At 39.4% G+C, this 26,965-nt stretch overlaps 1 protein-coding gene across 5 annotated transcripts in view; it reads left to right on the forward strand.

Annotated features, from left to right (window-relative positions):
- Positions 1-26,965, forward strand: part of Ptprk (protein tyrosine phosphatase receptor type K) — a 499,167-nt gene that overhangs the window by 166,201 nt on the left and 306,001 nt on the right. For all 5 annotated transcript variants that reach the window (XM_028766410.1, XM_028766407.1, XM_028766405.1 and 2 more), the window contains exon 3: positions 23,710-23,981. In XM_028766410.1, the coding sequence (XP_028622243.1) occupies positions 23,710-23,981 (272 nt within the window). The remainder of the gene's footprint in view (positions 1-23,709; positions 23,982-26,965) is intronic.

The following is a 26,965-nucleotide window of genomic DNA, read 5'->3' on the forward strand; positions in this document are numbered from 1 at the left end:
GAAACAGTGCTCTTAATCTCTGAACTAACTCTCTACCCTTCTGGAATTTAAACCCATGTACCACATTTCTTATACCTTTCCTGATTTTATAAGAAGCAGCATTAGCACTGTTACCCTATATTTATGTTTATATTTGAATGTTAGTGTCACATTTACTGTGTTTCCCCTCAAGATCTTTCCTGGTGCTTTCCTCTTGGTTTTGCCCTGCAAGACAGACTTTATCATCCTTGACTGACAGATGATGTACCTCTATTGTAAAATGGAGAAATAGTTGTTTCAAGACTATTTTTCTTGACAGAGATGATGCCACAATTAAACTGGCTGGTTTTCATTGCATTTATATTGCAGAGAATCATGATGTTTTATAAGTGTATTATTTTCTCCTGCAATGTAACATTTTACTGAGAGAAATAGAATCTTTATTCACTTGTCAGGCTACTGACAAAGGAAGACAATTTGCTTTACAGAGCTTATAAAATACTTTGTGTTGGTCTTTTGCATGGTACTCATGAATAACACCACAGCTGGGTATATGTGAGGGTTTTGTTACTGTCAGGTGTATCTTAAAAACGACAGAGTTGTGTTCAGGCCAAACAGAAGGACTTACCCCCCAGTTCTCAACACTCTGTCTTCTCCACTATCTTTGAATATTTCAAATATTTGTTTTTTTCCCCTTTAAATTCATTGTTTTCATTTTAAAGTAAAAATCTATGTAGCAAAATCAAATGATTTCCTATGTCAATAAAAGTCAGAGAACACTGTGAGACTGAAGACATCCCTCAGCTCATGCCCCAGAAAGACTCCAATGTGATGACCATGAGTAATTCTTTCCCATGTCTTATAATGAGAACAAGACAATTTCAGAAAGTGGATGCATACTAAGGTGTCCATAGACTCCTTTTGTTGGTATGATAAATAACATTTACTTCCTGAATTATATATCCTTAAATTTTAACTTAAAAAATAGATATATTGAGTATTTTTTTTAAATGCCACTTTCTTTTGTAGTTAAAGAAAATTAAATATTTCTACTATGGGGACTAGAAATATATAATTCTAATGAGAATCAAAGCTGATTTAGTTATTTATCTTTGGGCATCTGGCAAAACAGGTAAGTTTTTTTTAAACACCTTTGTGGTAGCAGGATTCACCAGTGAGATGAGGTATAAATGCCTGTGTATACCCCTTGCACGGTGACTGGGACAGTGTTCTCTTCCTTCCCTGAGTTATGTACTGAGCTGTGTACACTGGTGTTGGCGAACAGAATCAGAAATCTCTCTTGCTCCTCCTCCTGAAGCTGAGCTTCAAGCCGTAACTTATTTGTGTCTCAGACACAAATGTCAGTGATTCAATTAGCCATCCTTATTGATTCCTGACCCATCTTTGGTGTAGTGCTAGACACTGCATTTGGAGCAGTAGGATATTGGCATCAGTGAGCTGCTCTGTTCAGAAGGTGGTCACACCGGCAGAATCAGTAAACAGCAGCAGCCAATGAGAATGGCTACTGTGTGCGGTTTCCTTCAGGCAAGCTCGGTGTTAAAGGTCTCCTACATAATGTAACAGAAACACAACTGCACCTTCCCAGTACCTATAATTTACCTATAATTACTCTTTACCTATAATTACAAACCCAAATTCTCTCCAATATCATATCAAAAAAAGAACATATATTCCATCCCAGAAAGTGTTAAAACATTGTATGCCTTCAGGCTAAGGGCTCAATTCAGTCTCTGAAGTGCTTGCTATGCAAGCAACACCACCTGAGTTTTAAGCCTGAGAACCCATAGAAAACTGCCAGACACTGTTGTCCATGTTTGTGATCTCTGCTCTGGTGAGGTGGAGACAGGCTGATCCCTGGACTTATGCACCATCACTATTCCTCTAATAAGGAGAGCTCTAGACCATTAAAAATTACTGTCTTATAAACAAGGTAAATGAATCCTTAGAATGCTGAGATATCCTGTGGTTTGTGCATGCTCGTGCATACATACATGTATATGGGGCATAGGTTCACTAACTGCAAATACAAAATTTCTTTGCTTGCCTTTAGAGGACTTCTGATTTACTCATTCTCCCATACTCAGTTTGCTTTTGCTTTTCTATTCTTCAAGTAATGTTTTCCCTCTCTTTTTTTCTATTTGTAGAGTTTGTATTACTAGGCTCATAGAAATGTCTTCCCCACCTTTCTTATATCCTCTGGTTCACGACAGTGGTTGAACAATCCCTGAAATGCCTGATTTACAAGTTCCAGGTGATTGGCTGGGATGAAGAGAGAGTCTGGGAATAATCGATGTTTTGCTGACTCAGGCGTTGGATGCTGTCATTTTTTTCACCTCTTGTTTTAAATCTTTTGTTTATCAGAGATCGGTAGCTGTTAGTGAATTTAGCCCAAGAATCCTTGTATGAACCTCAGTAATTCTGGAGTCTATATGATGGTGGGTGGCTTCCTAGACAGGTCGCAGTATTGATGGACACAGAGAGGGTGCCACAAGACACATGGTTACTCTGGCAGTCAGCATGTTTGGCTTGAATGCTGAGCTCATTCATGTACCAGTGCTTAGACTTGCAGATGCTCCTGACCTTAAGATATTTTCTGTTTATTTCAACTGCACTTGAGGAAAACAACAACTTTGCCCATGTGTACTTTGTCAAGCAAGTGAATATGCAAATGTGGGGTTGGAGAGATGGCTCAGCAGTTAAGGAAGCACTGCTCTTCCAAAAGATCTGGGTTTGCTTCCCTGCATTCACATCTTGGTAACTCATACATTCGTGTAGCTATAGTGCCAGTCCCCATTTCTGACTTACTTAGGCACATGCAGCCATATAATCCACATATATACACTCAAGGTTACACATATACATATAAAAGAGTATACATCTTTTAACATTCAAAAACAGTTTCATAATTCATAAAATATTTTCAGACAAAGCATTTACCAGCTGAATTTCTGTTTAAAATTCTTTATTCTTAGAAAGCTGTTATTTTTAGACTATATTATGTTATTCTTATAGTGCTAACCTATGTGCACTGTTATTCTAACTCTACCAAATCCTATCATAATTATTCTTGTAGCCTTAATATTCTGGAAAACTTTAAATAATTAATAAAATACCAAGTTCTAAAGTTAATAATTTGTAAATACTTAAGATAATCTAGTTAACTGAGAACCATTCACATTTTTGTTGAATTTGTGTCAGTGTAAAGAATATATCCTATCCCAGCTTGGGACAGAAGTGAAGATTCCAGGAGAAAGCACACAGGATGACGTAACCATACAGACAATTCATGTAAACTTACAATAGCTTAGATTCCACTTAATGTCATTCTCCTTTTTATCAGTTTTCAGAGCTGTAGAATTTGTACACACTAAGTTGGAATGCTTATTACTAATTACTTCAGCAAACAAGCCAGAAAATAATATTTACTGGGTAGATTTGCATGTTTCTCCGTATTTCATTTAGGATAACACTAGGAAGTTTACTGGTCTTTCCAAACAGTGAAGCACTGTGAGAATGTAGTATTAGAAAAATGGGGAAATCCTGCTGACATAGGCCACTGGCTCTCATCCTTCCTGATGCTGTGACCCTTAATACTGGTCCTCCTGTTCTGATTATCCCCACCCATAAGATTATTTTCGTTGCTGCTTCATAACTGTAATTTTGCTGCTGTTATGCATCTTAATGGAAATATCTGATTTGCAGGATATCTGATATGTTACTCCTCTGAAAGGGTGGTTCAATACCCCAAGGAGTCGTGACCCACAGGTTAAAAAACCACTGACATAGACTGAAATAACATATCATTTTCCTATGAGGTAATAGTCAGGTATTCATCTGTACAGAGCGCAAGTTAATTGCTGAAGCCTGTCAGAAAGTTTTCTTTGTTGACTGGTGTTCTCCTCAGGTCTGAAAACACTGACTCAGGACTTTGTTCTTAAACTACCTCAAGCCCACAGGGAATTAGCAGAGCATGGTTTCTTGTACACTGTGAGGATTTAAGGTAACAGCAAAAAATGTTTTCACATTTACTGGATCTGCTGGGATGAGGGGGGAACTCTGTAAAGAAACTGCTGTTGTGTGACAGAGCCTGAGAAAACTGGCCACTGCAAAGCAAGCTGGGAAGCCCTGTCGAATTTGATGCCTGTGTGAGGAGTCCTGAGGCTTGTGGCTCTCAGTGTGGCCTGGTGAACTGTTAACTACCTACACAGCGTGATGAAGAACTGAGGGATAGTTTTTTCCCCACACTACCTCTCTCCTTACCCACTGCCTTTGTCACTGTGCGCCTCTCCACCATCTTCCTTCCTGATCTTGTTTTGGAAGGGAATGTCGCAGCCAAATTTGATCATTGGATTTTAGTTCAAATTTTCACCTTTGGCCAGCTAGAATGATGGTTTATCCTACTCTTTCTACCTTGCCAAGAACTACCAGTGCCATTTTTGCTTGTGAAAAGAAAGTCTGAAGCCTTGAGGTGGTCTAGTTGTTGCTGTCAGGAGACTGGTTTTTAAACCTAAGGATGTGTTTAAGCTCCAGCCCAGAAGAAAAAACAATTGCTCAGAGTGAATTTGTCTGTTACCATCTTGTTTATGTACCTACTCCCATTTTTAGGTATAGAAGAATATATTTGTACTTTTCTGTGTTCCTGAAAGCAATTTTAGGAAAAAATTACTGTGAGGAACATAACATGATTATGTTCCAATCACAATTAGTTCCAATTTTGCCTCGTCGGATACATACGCCTGTTGTCCTGTCTTGTAAATTCTTTCATCCCCAGAACACATTGTCTTCAAATTGAATGCTTATCAGGATAAATGTGCAACAAGCTCAACAGGGAACTTTGGGTTTGCATTGGAGAAGATAAATCAGTAAATGGCTTCTTACATTTGGAGTGTGTTTCGCTGGGGACAGAAGGTGAACACACTTGTGTTTCCTGAACTAGTTAATGTTTGTCTGTGAGTTCAGGATTAAATGTTTTTTATCTAACTCTACACAGAGTCTGCTATGAGGTCTCAGAAGGCACCCAAGTTCTTAGTAGTTTCAGGGTAACATCTTGGTAAGAAATGTCTACAAGCTTCGAAGTTATAAAATCTATTCCTCTATGTTTAAGGCTAAGAATAAATGTCATTTCCACATGCTCTATAGCATTGCTGACACTTATGGAGGCAAAAATATAGTTTCTAATTAGTTTGCTACACTTTGTGTTCTATTAATTGCATTAGCTCAGTAGAAAGTAAATTTGTCTTCATTTTTTATTTATACTATGAATTTATAATACTTAAAGTTCCTTTAAAATTAAAATTCTTTTACTTTCTTACCATTACTTGTGTGTGTGTGTGTGTGTGTGTGTTTGTGTATGTTAAATGTTCATATCTGTCTGCCTGTGGAGTGCAGAGGTTGATTTTATCTGTCTTTATCCACTATATTCCACTTTATTGTTTGAGGCAGGGTCTCTCACTGAACTATAACTCGCTGTTTTGACCTAGCTGGCCAGCAAACAGTCAGGATGCGCTGGCTTCCTCCCTCCCACCCTGATCGTAGCTCTGGTTTCTCAGGGATGCATCCTGATGCCTTTTCACCAGGATGCTGAGGATCCTAGCTCAGGTCTTCATGCTTACACAGCGAATACTTTACTCACTGAGTAAATTTTAAAAATAAAACCCGACCCATAGAATTACAGAACATCTGTCTAGTTCTATCTCTGTTTCTCTCTGTCTCTCTCTCTCTGTATGTGTTTGCATGTGCAGACAACAGATGTGTTACTGCCAAGAACTTTCATTTCATCTGAGAAAGAGATTCATATACCATACTCTCCATTATCTTTGAGATGTCTCAACAGAATACATGCTCCTTTCCAAACAAATAGATAGATAGATAGATAGATAGATAGATAGATGATAGATAGATAGATAGATAGATAGATAGATAGATAGATAGATAGAAGTAGTAGCAGTAGTAGTAGTCACTGTTATTGGCATTTCTTTTGTTTGGTAAATTTCTTGCCATCTGAGTTCTCATTACCCAGTGTCTTGGTTAGGTTTGTATTGCTGTGATAAAGATCATGACCAAAGGCATCTTGAGAAGGAAAGATTTATTTTGATATTGAATTCCAGGTAATAGACCATCATTGAGGGAAGTCAGAAGAGAAACTCAAAGGCAGGAAAAGAAGCAGAAGCCCTGGAGAAACACTGCCTACTAGCTTTCTCTCTATAGCTTGTTCAGCCTAACTTCTTTATAGCACTCAGGGCCACCTGCCTAGGTGTGGTACCAACCACAGTGGAATACACCATCACGCATCAAGAAAGAAAATGCTCTCCAGACTTCCTATAGGTCAATCTTGTGAGGCATTTTCTCCGTTAACATTAACTCTCCCTGCTTTGTCACCCTGTCTGTGTTGAAATGACGAAAGCTATTTAGCACATTCAGAAAGAAGAAAGAACAAAAAAACAAAACAACAGAACAACAAAAACCCCCATCTTTTTACTACCGTATTGTACTGGCTGATTTTGTGTCAATTTAATACAAGCTGGAGTTATTACACAGAAAGGAGTCTCCTTTGGGGAAATGCCTCCATGATATCGAGCTGTAAGGCATTTTTCTCAATTCCCCGTGATCAGGGGGGAAGGGGCCAGCCCATTAGGGGTGATGCCATCCCTGGGCTGGTGGGCCTGGGTTCTATAAGAAAGCAGGCTGAGAAAGCCAGAAAGCAGCACCCCTTCATGGCTTCTGCATCAACTCCTGCCTCCAGGATTGTGACCTGTTGGAGTTCCTGTTCTGACTTCCATAATGAACAGCATTGTGGAAGTATAAGCTGAATAAACCGTTTCCTCTACAACTTGCTTCTTGGTCATGTTATGTGTAGGAATAGAAACCCTGACTAAGACACTTATGGTAAGAGTATGTATGTATGTCTGGTTTATTCCCTGTCATTCCCATCACTCTTAAGAATCTTGACCTGGAAGCCATGGGATCACAGGAATTGGTGTGGTGAGGATGACTTCTGAAATACAGCATGACAGAGTATTGGGCTTAACTTGCACAGTGGAAGTGATGTTGCCTTCGAGCAACTGTGACTTTCTCCTGGAGGGTTCCTAGAATAAATTCTGGTCATCCTATAGGCTTTCTAATTTCTTTTCGTGGGAGATTCCTCCCTTTCCCCTGAACTCGATACAATGAAATCTATTTACCCAGAAGAGTATGCATTGACCTCTCCCTAGACCTCATCTCCCCTCCTTGCACATGGCTCAGAGCAGAAGAGTGTGTGGCTGGATACGGGAACGAGAAAGAACACTGTGCATTTTGGATATCCATATTCCATTGAGTAGCTCCATGTAATTTTGCTCATTCTGTGCTGGTCTCTGATCCCTACATCTCCTCAGATGTCATCTACTCCCCCTCACTAAACCGTTGTTCTCTCCATCAGAGGCTACAGCTCTCTCCCTGTCTGCTTTACTCACCACCACTAGCATTCTTAGCCATGTGCAAGCCGGAACAACTGTGTAAACTGAATCTGCACTTCTCTGTCACCAAGATTAGTGCTTTGCATATTTCCTTATGACACGGGAGGTAAAGACGGAGCACCTTTATCTTTGCATGTACTAATTGTATGGTCTCACACCTCTTGCCCTTTCCTTCATCCTTTACGCATTTCCTTTTCTAGAGACCTTGCTGTTGCTCCAGGTCATTTGCACAAAGCAGCCTCTTCTGCCGGAAGTGGTCTTCCCTCTCAGAAGTTGGCTGAGTGCTCTCATTCATTCTTTTCGGTTCATCATAATAAGCGTCACTGTCAGAGAGTGCACATCGGATAGTCTCTATGAGGTCATATTTACCTCTGATATGATCATACAGCCATACCACCCTCTCCTGCCTGTACGTGATTCCAGGGTGATTTCGATGTACTTGTGTATCATTTGATGACTTGTGAAATGTGTCTTCCTTGTGGAAGATGCCTCCTGAAGAAAAAGTATCACAGCACCATTTGCAGTCATGCTGGAAATTCATTCTCACTGGATTTTCCATGCAATTTTAAAATACTGAAATGATATTACTGTGTACTTTTAAGTTCCCCATCTTCTTTGATAGACAATGCAGTGTGATGCTCTGGAAGGTTGCTGAAGTTTGAGGGTTGGACTCAGTTGTGAGTAGTTTATTTAAATGTTGGAAACCTCACATGTTTTGTGCATTTTTAGAAGTTATTTTAAATTTTATTATACTTTATTTTATGTGTATGAATCTTTTGCATATATATATATATATATATATATATATATATATATATATATATAAAATCTCATGTGGTTGCCTGATGTCGATAGAAGTGGGAAGGTGGCATGTGATTCCCTGGAACTGGAGTTACGTAAGCCACCATGTTGATGCTGGGAATGCCATCCAGCTCCTCTGTAAGAGCAACAAGGGCTTTTAACTGCTGAGCCATCTCTCCAGCCCTGTATATTTACATTGTTTTAAACTATTTTTTTTCTGTTTGTGAGTGTGTGGGTGTGGGTGTGTGTTTGTGGGCCTGCTCATGTGTGTTCCTGTGCACTCTGGGTACCACACTGTACACATGGAGATCAGAGGACAACTTGCTGAATTTGGTTTTCTCCTTCCACCAGTTGGGCCACCAGGATTTGACTCAGGTCAGCATACTTGGCAGCAGGTGGCTTTACTTCCCGAGCCACCTCATTGGTTGTTTGCTTTTCTGTGTCTCATACTCAACATATTCAGCACCACGCTTCTGCAAGTTCTGGTGGCTTATATATGAATTTTTAATTTAGTTTTTTAGTATTTTAAGCTGTTCCTTTAATTAACATGAGCCAGCCTTGTTCATTTCCGCTGATAAAGTATCTTCTCTGTGTAGGTCACTGTGCGAAAGGACTTAATGGAAGGCATTAACCTTTAAGCATGTTCCCCCTATGTTTGGAAAATTATACCTTGTCTCAATAAAAAGTAGCAAATGTATAATTTTTTGTTACTGAAAAATGTATGTAATTGGATATGTGAGTTCATGACAAACACAAGTCTGGCACTCGTTAAGGGACAGGAAGACTATACAAGATTTCCATGCACAAACAGGGTATGGTAAATGCAGGTATGATGGCTCTTAAGTCATGGTCACTGTAACTTGTGAGTTCTTTCTGGTGACGTGCGGCAAAGAAACATGAGGACAGACAGACTTCATTGGTCTCGCCTGTGTGTTAGTCCTTCAGTGACTCTCTGCAGGTTACAGAATCTGGTAAGTCTGGGTCACTGCTGTGTGAATGAGCCCTGTTTGGCTGTGGGGCCTGTAGAGCTCAGCCATTACCTTTCTGAAACTTCTTAATCATTTTTATTTTTAGAATTTTTTTTCAGTCACACAGTTTTTACAGGGGTACCGTGTGATATATTAAAGACATATCTCTCTTTGTAGTTACTCTGGACAGAAATTTGATCCTATTCTTTGTATTTGAGATGTTTTTATTTAGTTCATGCGTCATAATGGATCCTGGAAGTATGTATCTGAGTAGATTGTAAAGATGGGGAAATCAAATTTTGGAAGCCATTGCCTGTTTCTTCCTTCCTTCCACAGAAGAAAGGCTACTGTCTTGGGGACAGCTAAGTGACCACCTGGGCTTGACTACTGGCCACAGAGCCAACAACTGCTTGTTTTGGCTGCGGCTAGTTTCTATTTTAGCTTCGGCAGTACACCCCAGAGGGAAACTTTAAAAGTTAGTGTGGGAACCAAAAGGCCACAGTTTCTCAATGTTTGCTCTAACCCACTGAGCCCTAAGTCAGTGTGTATGAAATCACTTCACAGTGGTCAGTGCAGCGAATGCGCAGAGAAAGCTCTGTTGTGGGGGAGGGGTCACCAGCATGCTGCCTTTCTGTTCTGTTTAAAAGGAATGCTTGTCCTTTAGCCATTGTTTGACGAGAGGAACTGGAATAAACTGTCTCCTAACAATGGCAGGAATATTAGCCGGTTGGCCATTTGCTTAGCCAGTCCAACTCTTCACCACTGAACGGGTTTGCTTAGTGGGTCCCACTACTCTTCTGATCTACAAAATAATAGATCCACAACACCAGCCGTGTAACCTGTCCCAGAGGACAGGGAGCTGCTTCATTACTGTGCTTTTCTGAGACAGTGGAGTCACTAATTCTTCAGGCGTTGCCTTAAGTTAATAGAGGTTTACTGAGCTTTGGGCATCTCAAGTCTCATCTCTTCCTCTTGTGTCTGTGCTGTGTCTGTGCTTGTATGGATGTGTGTATCTGTATGCCTGCATGTGCAGGCCAGAAGTGTCTTCCTCAGTCACTATTTTAGTTTTTTGAGAGAGGGTCTCTCATTGAAACTGAAGATCATACATTTGGCTTTGCACCAAGAATCTCTATGTGTGTACCTCATCCTCCAGCCATGACATTAGGGTTAGAGACATGCAGGGTCACATCTGGCTCTTACGTGAGTGCCCTGAATCTGAGCTCAGGCCTTCATACTTGCCTGGCAAACCCTCTCCTCAGCTCTCCTGAGGGGGATTACGTATGGGTATCTCTCAGGTGGCAAGCTTTTGAGGTAACTTTGGCATCCGTATTTATTGGGACCTTAGTTCTCTTTCACATGGCTGTACATAGCTGATGCCCTCAGAGGTTAACACAGCATGACCTTATCACCTTTTTCTTCACAGAACTCTCGTGTGTGTCTTTGTTTTGTCTTCTCCAATTTGGACTCTTTAGTTTTCCATTCTCAACCTTTTGCTTTTTTCTTCTCTTTCCATTTGTTCATTCATTCATTCATTCATTCATTCCATTCCATTCCATTCCATTCACCTGTCTTAGGCCTTCTTAGACAGGGTGTCAATCTTAGCAAGTGATCTAAATCTTGTTTAGACAAACTTTGCAAAAAAATTATTTTGATGTTTCCACTTTCTTAATTCTTACTATGCTACAGCCCTTTTAATCCTTTCTATTTAATGAGACATGATAAAGAGGAAGACAACAGGGGTGAGAGAATGTCTTGGCCAGTTAGGATCTATCAGATCTATCATCTGTCTATCCGTCTGTCTGTCAGTCTACCTTTGGGTAGTGGTAGGGTGTTCAGTGCATGTGTATATGTATGTTTTCATGTGTATATGCATGTTTGCATGTGTGTACGTGCAAGTGTCTGCCCTTGTACACACATGGAGACAAGAAGGTGACATCAGAGACCTTCATTGCTCTTCAATGTATTCCTTGACACAGAGTTTCTCATTGAACACAGATGGGCTAGCCTAACATCCACTTTATCCCAGGAATCTACCATCCTTGGTTTCCAAGGCTGGATTGGCAGGCACATCCAGCTTTTACCTGGCTTCTGGAGATGTAAATTCTTGTCCTAAAACTTGCTCAGCAAGTGCAATACCCCTAAGCTATTTTTTGAATCCCAGTTTTTGAATTTTTAGCATCTTCAGAAACATGAGTTTGTTTCCTTAGGATAGTGGTGAACAAACTGCTATATCTAACTGACTCTTTTGTGAACTGTGTTCCTTTGCGATTAACACTTTTTTTTTCCATTAAATTAAGAAAGGAAGAAACTTCTTTACTCAGTAAACTCTGCTCCTGGAATCTCATCCTTCTTGAATCTGAAAGCTCATCTGGGAATCTGTTCAACCAGAGTTCTTCTGACTGGTCCTTAGGGGCCTCTGATTTATGCAGAGCAGTTGTCATCCTTACAACAGATATAATTGAGTGACTCACAGTGGTTGTTAGTTTCCTATACGAATCAAGGCCTAGTTTCTGTTCTAGTACATTCGAATAGAGTTTTCATGCCTTCGGATATAAAGTGTCTACTTAGAAGAAGATGTTGACTTTACAGAGAGCACTTCTAACAGGGAAAGTGGAGAAGCTGTAGGCTCTCTTCCTGGCCTTCAGCTCTGCTTTCATTATGAACAATGATGAGCTCCTGTGAGAGACTGGAGTTGCTAGTACCATCTTTAGTTAGTCACTAGACAGAGACCACATGATGCATAACCCTCCTTTCCTTGTTCCTTCTCCTCTGGTTTCTGTGAAAAGGCAAGCAGGGATTACAAAGCTCTCTGCAGGACAAAGACTCTCCTGCGTTTTAGGTAATGCACTGTAATTATTCCTTCTCAAGTTGCTTTTCATGTTAGCAGCTCCTTCTTGAAACATTTCAGTACCAAGTAACATGAAAGCTGCACCAGATGGAGAGCCAAAGGACAGAAGAGGGGGTCACAGAGGCGAGGTCACAGAGGTGGGTGAAATCTTAGAACTGGAGACTTTAAATTTCAGTGAATCCTTTAACATTGATGTGTGCTCATGCCTGTGTTTGTATATACGTGTGTGTGTGTGTTTCTGAAAAAGTATGGAGAGAGGAGTATCCTATTAAAAGAATTAGAGATTATTTTCAGATTTCCGAGACTGGAAAATCAGAGGGAAAAAGGAGCAGTTTTGAAGAGAAGAACGAGCTGGTGAGAAGCATTAGCAGGATAGCATAACAGGACAAGGGTCCTGAGGAAAGGAGCAAGCAAAGAAAGCCCTGGGAAGGGGGTGGGAGGGTGGATGGGAGGCCAGAGTGGTGAAGGACTGAGAAAGGCTGTGGTAAGTTGTAGGGTCCTGATGCTTACAAGCATTCTGGTGTTAGCACTGTCATCTCAGTTTTAACCTTCGAAAATGTTCATTTCACACATTTCTAGTTGGATTTTTTGTACTGCGTTGTACAGAAGGGAGGGAGTCTGTGCAAAAAAAATTTTTTTTTCTGAGGACATTTTCACTATCTTACTCAGCCCTCCAAGGCATATGGCATCTGTCAGTCCCTGTGCCTGCCTCAGGAAACAAAGAAATTCGGAGTAGGGTAAACTATTTGCATAGAATAGGAAGCTGAATGCGTGTGCACAGAGTGCAGAAAGGTCAGAAAGCAAAGTGGATGATGTGGTTACACGTCTGAGTCAGACAGCACACGGCCTATGACCTGAACACTTCAGTGATCATGTAATGTTGCTTCGGTTTTCTGTGCCATGCAGGGAAACATGGAAATTTTATGGCCAAAGAAAGGCCCAAGTGCTTCTCCCTCAAACTGTTGCCCCAAAATGTATACTAGTTAGATTAAATTATAGAACAATGGTGAAACCAGTCTTTCATTTTAACCTGTACCAGGTAAATTCTATGGGAACTTGACTCCAGGGGAGGAAAAACTCCCTCTAATCAAGTTTAGGAAATGTTTCTGGCTTTTGCCTGATTCTCCCTCCCTCCTTACCTCCCTACCTATCTTTCTCCCTCCCTCCCTCCCTCCCCCTCCCCCCCCCTCCCTCCCTTCTTACCTCCCTCTTGCCTTCAATTTCTATCTCTCTTCCCCTTCCCCCTGTTCTTTCTTTCTGCTTCTCTGTTATATGAAAATTTTCATAGTTGTTCTCTGAAACCAAGATGTTTTTCAGTTTTCAAATATAAATGCAAAGCTCTTCTCTGGGCATTGAGAGAAATTTTATCCTGAAGAGTGTCACCGAAGCAGTTATGATTCCTCAAGGCCTGAGGGAGCCTAAATACTGGACTCTGAAGGTGGTGGACCCCAAATCCTGCCAAGACGTAATTTCTGTCTTTTTGTTTTGGAATTTGGAGTACAAATTGCCTTTTCATATAACATATGTCTCATTCTGCCTTTAGAAATGATGGAGTGGGAAGCTTTATCAGAAGAGAAATATTATCTTGAGGCATAATAGAATATGCAAGCTTGAAAAATGACCAGTAGGCCATGTTCTTGCTATACAAAATGGAGGTTCTGTTGCCAATCAGAATTTTTCCAATAGTAGACTTATTTGGAGGAATTCTTGAGATTGAGTAAATGGTCATTTTAAATTTCCCAAGTATTTCTTTTTGCTGACTCTAAAAACAATCATGTTATTTTTTTCTATATTTTTGCTTGTATTTGGTTAGGTTCCTCAAGGTTGTAGTAGTCCTTTCCCTCCTTGCCTGCTTGAGGCTGAGGTCAGAGACAAAAGTAGTTTCTGTTATATCTGAAGGGAGGGTAGGAAAAAGAGAGGGAGGGAGGGTGGGAGGGAGGGAGGGAAGGACAGGCAAAACCAAGAAATATTTCTTAAACTTGATCAGAGGGATTTCTACTTCTTGGGAGTTTAGTTCTCATAGAATTTATCTGGTACACGTTAAAATTGAAGACTGGATTTATTATTGTTCTATAATTTAATCTCCCTAATCTTATTTCTGATATGACTTCTCAGAGAGGTCACATTAGTGGCCTAATGTGCCTAATTTTGTTATATATAGCAATTCAGTGCAGGCTGAGTTCCCTAAACTTTCTTCTGGACATTTGGGCTGACAATGTAAGTATGAGTCCAACCTTTCTTAGAGCTTTTCAATTAAATGAGCAAACCAGTTAAGTTGAGCAAGAGACACTGGAAGTGAAGGATTTAAAAGATACCCAGTATGACGTGTCAGTTGGACACATAGAAGTGGCTAGCATCTCATTTGATGCAGGAATTCTGTACCAGATAGGCGATGCTTTACCCAACGTTCGTAAAGAAGAAATAAGCTAGCCAAAAGAATGGATTCCAAGCAAATCAAATCCAGTTTGGAAAGAGGTAGGCAAACAGCATATTGGGATTTTTTCTTCAGAACAGAAGGAAGCTTACTGTATCTGGAGATTGTAAATGGACAAAGAGGCTTGAGAGAGCAGGTGTGGATCCTGTGAAACCCCGTGATGAAAGAGTTTGGGGTTCATTTTTACTGTAATGCGAGGAGAAGGAAAAGTTAATTGTAACTTTTAAAAGTCTGGTGGTGCCATTCACAAAATAGTGTAGGGCTGCTAGAATGGATGTCATAAAACCCATTACCGTACCATTCTGGATGGTTGTGATGCTAAGATCAGGCTGGTAAAGGTAGTAAGTGAGCAAGCAAATAAGGGGCGAAGAACGAGCTTGAAGTAATTAGTGATGAATTTCCTGACAAAATCAGAGGAAGGGAGAAAATTGGTGTCATTAATGATCTTAGGTTTACTCCCTGAAGTATTACATCTCCACTTAGATAAAAGAAGGTGATGGGGAAAGAGGTTTAATAAAGAAAAAATGAAAAGTTATAAAACCTTACTATAAACAGTATATTGGCATTGCCTTCAAATCATAGATAATAGATAGTAGCAAGTACATATAGAGATCAATTTCAAACAAAGAAAAAGAATCATTCCAAATAGATTGCTGGTCAAATATTGGCTTCTGTTTTCACTCTAAGCTCCAATGCTCTCCTCAGTGTGTGTGTGTGTGTGTGTGTGTGTGTGTGTGTGTGTGTCTGTGTCTGTGTCTGTGTCTATGTGTGCATGTATGCCTGTGTGCATGCGTGTGTGTGTGTGTGTGTGTGTGTGTATGTATTATACATTCATGCATGTGCAGTTACATGCATCTATGCATGTGTTTGGGGGCCAGACGATGATGTCTAGTGTCCTCTCTACCTTAATTTTATCAAGACTGGGCTATAGTGGTTGACCAGTAAGGTCCAACCATGCTGTTGTCTCCTGCTCCATCAGTGGGACTGCAGTTACATCTGAAGTCATACTTAGCTCTTTTCATATTGGTGCTGGGGACTAAAAATCAGGCCCTCTCTTTCACAAAGCAAGCACCTTTATGCACTGAATTAACTCTGGCCAGATATCTCGGTGGTTGCTTCTTAAGCTGCTTGGGCATGAAACTATTACTGTATGTTGTCTTTAGTTTTTATACGTGCCAGGTTTCTAATTTTTTTTTATTTGTACCAAGAAATCTAACTGAATGCTAAGGGGTGACTTTTCACTGCTTAGATGCCTCCATAGCTGTTAAAGTGGTCTTAAGAATACACAGAGGTATGTGTCTTATTAGACATGAAAAGCATTTATTTTTCTCTATACTCCTCTTCATAGGAACAATGGGAGTTCTGATGGTGTGCTCCTAGAATGGGAGAAACCCCTTCGCAGAGGTTTATTTTATCTGTTCTCTTGAGTGTGCCCGTATATTTGGTTAAAGGTTTTCCCAGGCCTGTTTGTGTCTGCATGTGCTTACCACGTGAAATGGTAGACTGAAGAAGGCTGATACATGGAAGCCTCCTCTAGCATATGAAGATCAGAATAGAACAAGAGAAAGAGATCACTCTGAGCTCCTGGAGCTGGGGCACCAGTCTTATCTTCAGCTTCACACTTTGATTAGATTGGGAAACACACCATCTACAACCCCAAGCTTTAGGCTTACTTAGCCTAGACTGGAATTTCTCCAAGTGACTTACTCTCCCGTACAGACCTTTAGGCTCAGGCAAATGCTGTACTCTGGCTCTTGTAGCACCTAAACTTTTATAAGTCTCATAAAAATCACATAAGTCTATTTTCAAAAGTCTTTCTTTTCCCATCGGATATAAAGAGATCTAGTGTAAGGCATGTGTCGTGTGTGTGTGTGTGTGTGTGTTGTGTATTCATCTTTTGCTCTTTTCTGTAGGGCAGAACTACATTAACATTTAGCTTGTTTGATTTTTAATCTCCAGTTACCCACCACTCTGTTTAAAAGTTCTATTTCTTAGTGATCTTTCTGTACCACATGGACCGAGTGAGTGCATAGAGACTCAATAGAGCACCTATGATTGTCTTGCTGGAGCAGGAAGAAGAGAGAACTGCACATGTATTTGGAGACTTTGCTTCAATGCATAGAGCTTAGGGATCACTCTGGAAGACTCAAAGATCCTTTAGACTCATGACAGCTGATTAATTTCCCAGGAGCACTAACATGGTTTTCCTGACTCTCATTTTCTCATGAGTATACAGTCAGATTGAATGAAGATGTAAAAAAGGAATGTAAGTAGCTTTTATTAAGTCAAATATTAGTATCTGAAAAAATAAAAACAATGCCTGATCTCTTTGGTATTATTTTTTTCTTAAAAAAAAACCTGTGGGGATGTGATTATTAAACAAATTCGTAATTATTTTACAGGTTTTATTTATTTATTTATTTACTTTTGTGGTTGATGTGTTTGTTTGGATACTTAATTCAGTAGAAGAGTATCTACCTGTCATGTCCAGGGCCACGGTTGTAATCAAACAAAGAAGAACATTTGCATCAATTTCAATCTTAATTTCCTGTACGACAAGGGTTCTCATCCTTCCGAATTCTGTGACCCTTTAATATGGTTTCTTGAGTTGTGGTGACCACCCCCCACACACCATAAAATTATTTTTGTTGGTATTCATAACTGTAACTTTGCTACTGTGATGAATTGTCCTGTAACTAGTTTTGGAGATAGAGAGTTGCCAAAGGTGTGGCGTCCCTCAGGTTGAGAATTGCTGTCATACGGTATTGACAGAACTTAGAATTGATATACTCTTTGTTTGTTGATAACTGATGAATTAAATTGTGCATCTGTGTTTCCCCAAGCTAGAGGAACACATGCATGGGTTTGTTTCCCTGTCTACTGTTACACGGGAATTTCTGGTAATTGAACTATTGTCTCTAGGCTTTTTTACCCACTGAGTTACCTCTCTGTCCTGGTAACTTCAGTATATTTAATTTGTATAGGAATTCTGAAATGAAAATGTTTGGGAGCCATTACTTAAAGCAGAACTTTTGTATACATATGTTGCAATCTGGGTAAGTGTGACTCTCAAAAATTGTTAGGTTCATACCTCCAAACTTTGTATTATTCCATAAAATTATTCTTTCTCAGAACCACCTAAGTCAATTCCAATTATAGGTTTAGTTTTATTTTTTCTACAGTTTGGGGAATTTGATGGCTGACTGTTATGGCCACCTTGTCCATCGAGTCAGTCATTAAATAATCATTTATAAATATTTAAAACATTTAAATGTACAGCATGTGCCTCTGTATACACATCTGTTGGGTTGGTGCATATCAGTAGTTTACAACTTTAGAATTCCAAATCCATAGCTTGTTGTTCCTCCTGTGATACATTTCTCTTTAGTAGTAACATAGTGGCCCCTTTCTTGCTTGAAATGGCTTCTATTCTTGTTCTCTTGTGGATACTGTACAGCTGCTTGTGCTATGTGTGTAAAATTCATAAAGTCACCAGTGTGCTTCCAGGCCAAACTGTGTCTGGGTTACCACCTATGCTGTCCCTTGTTGCTGGTGACCACTTCACTTTGCCGTCCTGCCTGCTCTGCCTGTCGTACTCTTTCATAGGTCTCTTCAGCTTCTTTTGCATCTGTGGACCTATTCCAGCCTAAGCAGATCAAGGAATATCTTAGTCATCCTGTCAAACCTTCTATATGAAGAAGAGCTGGGTCAAACTGTCACCTCCCCACTCCTCCTCCCCATGCCCCTACACCCATGGACACTAGGTTATTCTAAGGTTCCCTTCTTTGGAACTTTTAAAGAATCTTACCTTCTTGTTTGTAGCATTTCTCTACCTCATGTTTTTGTGTTGAATGTGCAATGTGTCTTCTCCCTTAAGATAGATCAGTCATGCGAGAGAAGGTCATAGTTTTCTTTTTAAATTACATATATTTGTGTGTTTGTGTGCATATGTGTGCGGAGTACATATGCAAATGCACACGTGCCAGCCAGAGCACAGCCTGTAGCAGTCAGTTTTCTCTTTCCACCATATGAGATCTGGGATTGAACTCAGTTCTTCAGGCTTGGCAGTAAGCACCTTTACTTCTCTGCTCTCTAGTTGGTTGTCCTTGTTGTTATTGTCTTGATGGAGGATGGCCCTTATAAAGAATCTCCATGGCACTTAATTAAAATGTGTATCCAAATACCATATGATGAAATACCAGAATCAAAAATTCACAAACTATGAGCCTGTTCTGGGAAAGAGTTGTATATTTTTGTGAAGAAAAAAAATGTTGGCTGGCCTGTCAGATTGGGGAAAGTGGTCTGTACAGGGAATAAGAGGTGAAGGGATCCCAGCTCTTTCAATCAAGAACATGGAAAGGTGTGGCTTCTGAGCTTATCTCTTTTGTAAGACATCGCAAGTACTTTGAATAACCAGCTTAGTGAAATACTGTTTGCATGCCAAAGTCTGAAAATGTATACCGTTGCATCTATACACAGAAGAGATTTGAGGAAACCATGGGGATTGTATTTTTCTGTCAGTGTGATAATCTAAAGTAGTGTAAAATATTATTACTATAGTAAATCCAGGATACATTGCACCTATGCGTTAGATGATGTTGGTGAATAAAACACTTGCTTTCTTCGGCAATGAGGATTTTTTAAAAGGCCAGTAATTTGCATTAAATATCTATTATTCTTCAATTAATAATGATGGTATTCATGTATTTTTTTTTAAAAAGATTTGGAGCATGTACATGTTTCTTTAATATATGTTGATCCCAGTGATGCTTCTTATGATGGCTTGTTTTCTTTGGAAGCATTGTTGAAGGGTGGGGCTGGGGGACATATCTGGGTGATCAGAGCTCTGATATGCTCAGTGTATTGGTTCACTGATGCTCTTGCTGTGTACAGTATTTTGAGGTACAGACTGTTTAGAGTCAGGTTTACTGACAATATCTTCTTAGACATGTATCTTGTCCTTGGTCTCAGTCAACAAGAGCTCTTCCATACTCTTCTATGCTATAGGTGGCTGTGGAATAACACCTTTGAAACTCTCAGCTAAAATAAATCTTTCTTCTTTTAGCCGATTTTCCTAGGTGTTTTGTCACAGGGTTGGAAAATGATGTGGATGTAATATTTTATCAGCTGCACATTTTTACCTTCTGTATTATGAGTACCTACTATGAAGTGTTTAATTGATATTCGTAATGACTATATCACTGGGAATCATACTCAGTATTTATAACTACTAATCATATATTATTGAATATATAGAATTCTTTTATTTTTTCCATTTTAATTAATTTAGTGGGATGTGTTATCTTTTCAGTTATATCTTTGTTCATTTACACATGACTTTTTTCATTAATTAAATTATGTTTTTCACTTTACATCCTTCCCTTTATATCACAGTCCCCTTTCCCCCTCTCTTCCCAGTCCCACCTTTACAGATCCTTCCCCCCCATTACTCCATCCCCTTCTGCTGAGGAGAAGGGGAAACACTGTGCCCCCCTAGGGTTCCACCAGAGCCCTGGGGCATTTAGTACCAGCAGGACTAGGCACATCCCCTCCCACTGAGGACCAATTAGGCAGTCCACCTGGAGAAGGAGATCCAAAGGCAGGGAACAGAGTCAAAGACAGCCCCCATTCCAATTGTTAGGGGACCCACACGAAGTCAAGCTGCACATCTGTTGCAAATACGCAGGGCCCTAGGTCTAGCCCTTGTGAGCTCCCTGTTTGGTGATTCATTCTCTGTGAGCCCCCATGGGTCCAGGTTACTTGACTCTGTAGGTCTTCTTGTGGCATCCTTGACTCCCCTGGCTTGCTTAGTTCTATTCCCCACTCTTCCACAAGAGTCCCCGAGCTCCACTTGACGTTTGCATGTGGGTCTCTGCATCTGTTTCCATTCCTTGCTAGATGAAATCTCTCAGGAAACAGTAATGCTAGGCTCCCGACTGCTAGCATAGCAGAGTATCACTAATCGTGTCAGGGGATGGCTCTCTTTCATGGGATGGGTCTCAAGTTGGGCCAGTCATAGTTGGCCATTCCCTCAGTCTCTGCTCCATCTTTATCCTTGCACATCTTGTAGGCAGGACAAATTTGGAGTTGAAGGTTTGATGGGCGTGTCCCCCTCCCTACTGGCTTCATGAGGTGGCTTTTTTTAAGTCCATATTTATTAATTTTGAATTACCACATTAGGGGCCATATATGTCTTTCAAGTTTTTGCTTATTGCCAGACTGCACTCTAGAAAGTTACACTAGCTAAAAATCATGCAAAGACTTAAGCTTAGGCACTTTTCTTCGAGTGATGAGTTGGAGAACCCTTTGCTTAAGAAACCAAGAAGTTACATTTAGGGAAGTGTAAATGTGTGACTTGACATCATTAAGCCTTCTGATAACTAAATCTCCATCAAAGACTATCGAACACTTACTTGCAATTGGAGGAAACATGATTAACAGTCAATAAGGTTTGGTTTTAACATTGAGAGTGAGGGACGTACATGTTTAAAATTTCCAGACTTTAAATATAGAGGGCCAGTTGTTTTCAGATATTGTAGAAGTAATCTTTTGGAGTTGGTAAGACCACAGTGCTGGCTACATTTAAGTTGATGGAGGGAAGTCTGTGTCCCAGCTGCAGCTACACGGGAACCAGCTGTGTAAATTGCCACTATATCAATTCTGTAGACAAGGCTGGCAGTTGTTCCTGCTTGTTTCTCCTTTGCAGAACTGCTCAGTAAGTGCATTATTAATGCCAGAATCCAGCCAAGGGAGCCATGTTGGGCTCTGTGTAAATAAGACTATTTATCCAAACCATTCCATAGATGTGAATTATCAGCACTAATTTTCTTTATTATTTAACCTGTGTTGAGTGGCAGTAAAATGCTGAAATAGTTAGGATAAGCTTTTATTTCATGACTTTCGTCTTTCTAATGATCAAATTGGTAAGGACTAATGATGACTAGCGTGTGTTCATTCCATTTCTTTAATAAGAAAATGGCTGTAGCTTAAAATGCAAATGGCTGAAAATTGCTAAATGGTCTTAATGGTAAATATAATGCGCTTTTAAAATGTGACACAAAGCATATTTTACTCCAAACTTTATTTTATGATAGAAGAAAATTACTATTAGGAAGCTAATAAGTCTTTTGAGCTTTACATTTTAAAATTGGTAGTCAGAAGCTAAACTTGTGGAAGTAAATATCTCACTTACTTATAAACTGCTTCATCAGCGGAGAAACAGGACACAGAAGCAGACCAGTAGTGATGTAGACTGTTTTCCTAGGGTCTCAGGCCTGGTCATGGTAAGACCAGAAAGTAGTTCAATTTAAATTTGTACATTGGAGGGACATTTTGATAACTTAGTTATTGATGTTAAGAATGTGAGAATATCTGTGAATAAGAGCTTTCTTTTTTTTCTGCAAATTAAGTTAAGATCCAGGACATCCTGTTTTTTTTTTTTCTTTTTCGATTTTTTTTTCATTCTGGAAGTTGTTTTCTAAAAATACACAGATGATTTTATATTCTATTAATGTACTGTCTGTGAGAATCAAGCTAAAATGTAATCCCAGCATTTGAGAGAAGATGAAGACTAGGGGACACAAGTAAACAATAACAGGAATTACTATTAATATAGTATGTGTAGTCTGCACTGAAGTACTAGAAGAAACTGTCATAAAAGCTTGGGATCTCAAAGGTCCCCTCTAGTGGCAATTGTCCAGATTGGAAATTTGATTTCTTTATGTAGTTGAAGCCTTCCTCTCTGAAATGCTTTGTTTGTTTGTTTGTTTGTTTGAGCTCCAGGTTGTGGATTAACTGAGATAGGTAGACCAGTAGTCATTGAGATTTTGGGTATCATGGTACAATTTGTTATGTTTCAGAATAGAATACAGAAGAGTAATTCTGCATTTCAGGACTAGGGGGCCAAGTGCAGTGTAAGAAACCTTATATAAAAGTTAGCTCTGTAATATGACTCCTAATGTCATGCTGTTAAAATGATGTCGTTACATTTTTGATGGTTCATGTATTTATTCAAATCTGCTTTCCATGAGGATAACAGGAGATCTTTCTGCAGAGCTGCTTGCGTTAATATAGTAGACCAGTGCCCGGATCTCGTTTTTGTAAATAGTATGAACTTTACCCCTCCCAAAACAAAAATCAGTGTTGGGTCTCTGAGGGTAGGATTCTATCTGTGTCATTTACCTCAGGAGATCCATAATGAGAACTCAGTCCAAGTGACTTCATGCTTGGTTTGGTCCAGCTTTAGAGGACCATGGTGATCAGTGCTAGCTGGGGTCAGAGTTAATCTTATCGAGATGACAGCTTTGAGTCCACAGTGCACCAACTATGTATTAGAATCAGCTTTAGATTAGTTGGGCATTAGGGCTGGCAAGATGGCTCAGTGGGTAAGAGATTGATGCTAAGTGTGAGATCTGCGTTTGATTCTTAGGTCTCATATATTGGAAGAAGAATACCGATTCTCTCAGTTGCCTTCTGACTTCAATCATGTGCCCTGGCATGCATGTGCCTGCATATGTTTCTCCCTTTCTCTCTTTTTCTCTCTGTCTCATGCACATGTGTCACATGTATAAAATAAAAATTTTATAAATGTAGAAAGAAAGAAAAGTTGAGTAGTAGCCCTAATAATCACTTTGCAAAGTATTCTCACTCCATGACTTGATGTTCTTAGGACTTAGTGAATGGCAAAGTGCATAAGATTTAAATAAACAAAAAATATTGGTATTCGAAGTTGGAAGTTATTCTACCACCTGCAGTCTTCTATTTCTCTGCTTTAACATTCTTGTCGATACAGAAAGAAAAAGAAGAAAGTAGTTTATGTGCATATCAGAACAATAAATTTACTTATTTCATTTTTCAAAAGCTTGCTATTTGGTAGACTGGTGAAATTTTAGAGAGAGTTTTGAACTTGAATCTGACTCCTGCCTATCTACCCCTAAGTCAGAAGTGATATCTTATATTTTTATATTGTAAACCAAGGTTAATAACAAGTTGTAGAGATTAGTCATTTTTTTTGTCTAGTTTGTGCAATGTCAGTAAGAAATGGATCTACATGATGTCTTGACTGATATTTTTCTATGGCCCTGCCCCAGAAGACATTTTAAAATTTAATATTTAATATTTTCATAGGACAGTATCCTTTTATAGTTGTATGATCCCCCTGGCTTATCAATGTTTTTAGCTTTGTTATTTGTAATGTCATTTCAGGTTCCTATATGGTCGTGGACTCCTCAAATCATGATCCTGGAGAAAAAGCCCGACTTCAGCTGCCTACCATGAAGGAGAATGACACCCACTGCATTGATTTCAGTTACCTGTTATACAGCCAGAAAGGATTGAACCCTGGCACTTTGAACATCCTAGTTAGGGTGAATAAAGGACCTCTTGCTAATCCAATTTGGAATGTGACTGGATTCACTGGTCGTGATTGGCTTCGGGCTGAGCTAGCTGTGAGCACCTTTTGGCCCAATGAGTACCAGGTAATCCACTGAGATTTTTGGTTTGTGCTTTTGTGTATTGGGTCTCTTTGGATGTGGAAAATATAGATATAAATACTGCTCCTGCAGGAGTAGGGTCCCTCTCTCTTGTTTCCTAACTCCTTCTTCTTGAGGAGGAGTTTGAGTACCTTGGTACAGAACCTTCTAACTATAGAAAATATTTTCATGCATAGAAAACAGTAGTTCAGCCCACAAGTGTTGTTTGCTTGGCAAAGGGCTACTTACTTCTTATTCTGATGTTCATATTTCTATGTCTTTTTGCAGGAAGAAATAGCTTTTTGTTTTCCCATTAGACTGCAATATTCTGACTGGATTGGCTTACTGATTTCTTGAAAATAGCATTTTGAATATACACAGAAGATAGAATTTTGTGAAATATGTGGTCTTTAGTGGGGGCATTTGATGATTCTCTTCCTTAACTAAATGGGATATTTAAAACAAGCTAACAAGGCAGGCTGTCCATACGAATCTTTGGATGATTTTTCTTAGAATGCTCAATCTGATTATGATGGAAGGATACAATGAATAATGTTAATTGCCAGTTCTGGGTACTTGGGACTGAGTTTGCTTGGTTTAAGAGAGGAATCCCATTCACCAGCACATAGACTGTCAAGTTTAGTGCCTGCAAAACACAATCTTTTTGTAAGGACACAGAGCTTGTGTCATATGTGACATTTTAAACCTTTTAGAAGACCTACCTCTTCATGGATTACTATAGAGCTAATGAGAGTGCATTTATGTATAAGCACATTCTACAACACCCAGTAGCATAATTATTTCATTCAAGTACTTCAGAAGGGAGCTCCCCTTTTTATGGTTGTCACTCATTAGTTACAAAAAAATAAAGCACCCCCTTACTTGCTTTTTCCTGTATTGATTTTCTATTTTCACAGTCTCCTGCGCTGTGGTTCTGGTGAAAGTTATGTCCCTCATTTTCTGGTTGTGTGTCTGCTGAAAGCTCAGTGCATTTCCGTAGGTGCTAGTGGGTTCCCTGTACAGAAAAAAATGTTCCTTTTTACTCTGATAGAAAATCCATGTGTGGGTTCTTTTTTTTTTTTTTTTGGCCCAAACCTAGAATGGTCTCAGTTGTGTTCTCAACTTTACATGATTGCCTTGATTGGTGTTTTAAATGTTTCAGTCATACAGGTAACTATTTGTACCTGTGCAGTATTTTCATAGATGACTTAGCTGTTGATTGTCTCTGTTCCAGAAGATACTCATTTGCTTTAAGTACCAGGTATTAGAGACCAGTTGTGAGATTTCTTTCAGAGAAAATTAGAAGATGGATTTCTATTCTTTTGTCAGAAAAGGACCACCTCATTGTGACACAGAAGTACTTCATAGACTTGCCTCCCTATTTATGGCTTAAACAACTTGTTTGCTCAGAACAAACCTCCTCTAGCTGAGCTTGGTAGCTCCTGGAGGTTAGTCTAGTGTTCAGGAACCAGCTACATTTGGATAACCCTCTAAATTCAAGGGCAGCCTGGGTTATAGTTTGAATCTTAATAAAGAAGGAAAGAAGGAAAGAAGTAAGGAATGAAGGAATATATCCAAGCTTTTTCAAGTAATTGCTTAAGATTTCAGAACTTCTTTTTATATTTGGAAAAAAAAATATTAAAAAAAAGTCAAAATAAAAACCTTTTCCCTAGAGAAAAAAAAGTACTAACATGATTGTCTTAGTCATCAAATGATTCAGTTAAGACCCCCCCCCCCAAATATGTCACTTTAAAAAAATTAGACTTGTAAGGAATTGTATATTCAGGTTGTGGTGAAACTGCCCCATCGACATGATGCACTGGATTTCATTGTTTGGTATTTCATTCTTTAATATTGTTTTAAACACAGTTTATATAGAAATCTGCTGACTCTGCTTATCCTTCCTCTTCTTGTCTGGTCCACCTTGTGAAATTCTGGCTACAAAAAAATGACAGATTGTGTTTACATTGTAGCCACTTTAGGCAGGAAATTGCATTCAGTACACACTAACATTGTTGAATGGAAGAAGCAGGTGTATATTTTATATTTTGGCAATCATCATAGTAGCCCAGGACTGTATAAGAAGCTTGTGTGTGTCTGTCTTCAGGATAATAGTTCTCTTCCAGCCCAACATACCGATAGAACTTCTTATACTGACATTTATTTTATGTGTCATTGTAGTAAGATGCTGTGGCATATTCTAGGCTTGAAGGTAGTGGTTGCTTAATGCTTAAGTTGATTGCCAAATAAATAACAAAAGGAAAAGCTCAAAAAAGCCACTTAGAAATATAATCACTGGTTACGTTATAGCTAAAGATCTGCAAAGTAAAGAGTAATAATCTTCACTTTAGAAACCAGACTCTGCTTGTGTGCATGAATGGAGTTCTGCTTTGGCATTAAATCCATTTCCCTCTGAACAGCAAAGTTGCTACTAAATGAGGCAGACAGATGACATACATAACCTGCAATACTCTTAGTGGAGACTTAATCTGTTGCTTTCTATTAATGAGGCACACATCATTAATCTCCAAAATGATGTGTGGTGAACACTAACAGGGCTCTGGCCTGGAACTAAATTGCAACAATGTAGCAAGTGCCTTTCCCCCTTCTTCTAGGAGAGACAAGCACAGACCTGGTGCAATTCATTTTCTCCACCTTTTCTTTCTGTTGCTTTGGAAAGGATGTTAGAACAGGCTTCAGACCCTGGCTTTGTCTCCCATTTAGAGTCGTATTCACATGTGCTGTGTTAATATTTTGGCAATAGAGTAATTGCTATATTCCCGATAGTGGAGATCCTCCTGGTTTGGGATAAAAAAGATCCTGAGTTAAGTCAAGTAAGCACATACCTGTATAGATTGCCTCTAAAAGAATGAATATGGAGGAAGGGCAGCCTCTGTACCAACCTGGAGCCTGTTACTAACCATCCTTCAGAGGTCCAGGGGTGTTAAACTTCTCCTGTACTTCTTAGATCTCCAAATTTTCCTAGCCCT

This window comes from Grammomys surdaster, unplaced genomic scaffold, assembly GCF_004785775.1.
Source record: "Grammomys surdaster isolate TR1022 unplaced genomic scaffold, NIH_TR_1.0 168, whole genome shotgun sequence".
Lineage (NCBI taxonomy): Eukaryota > Metazoa > Chordata > Mammalia > Rodentia > Muridae > Grammomys > Grammomys surdaster.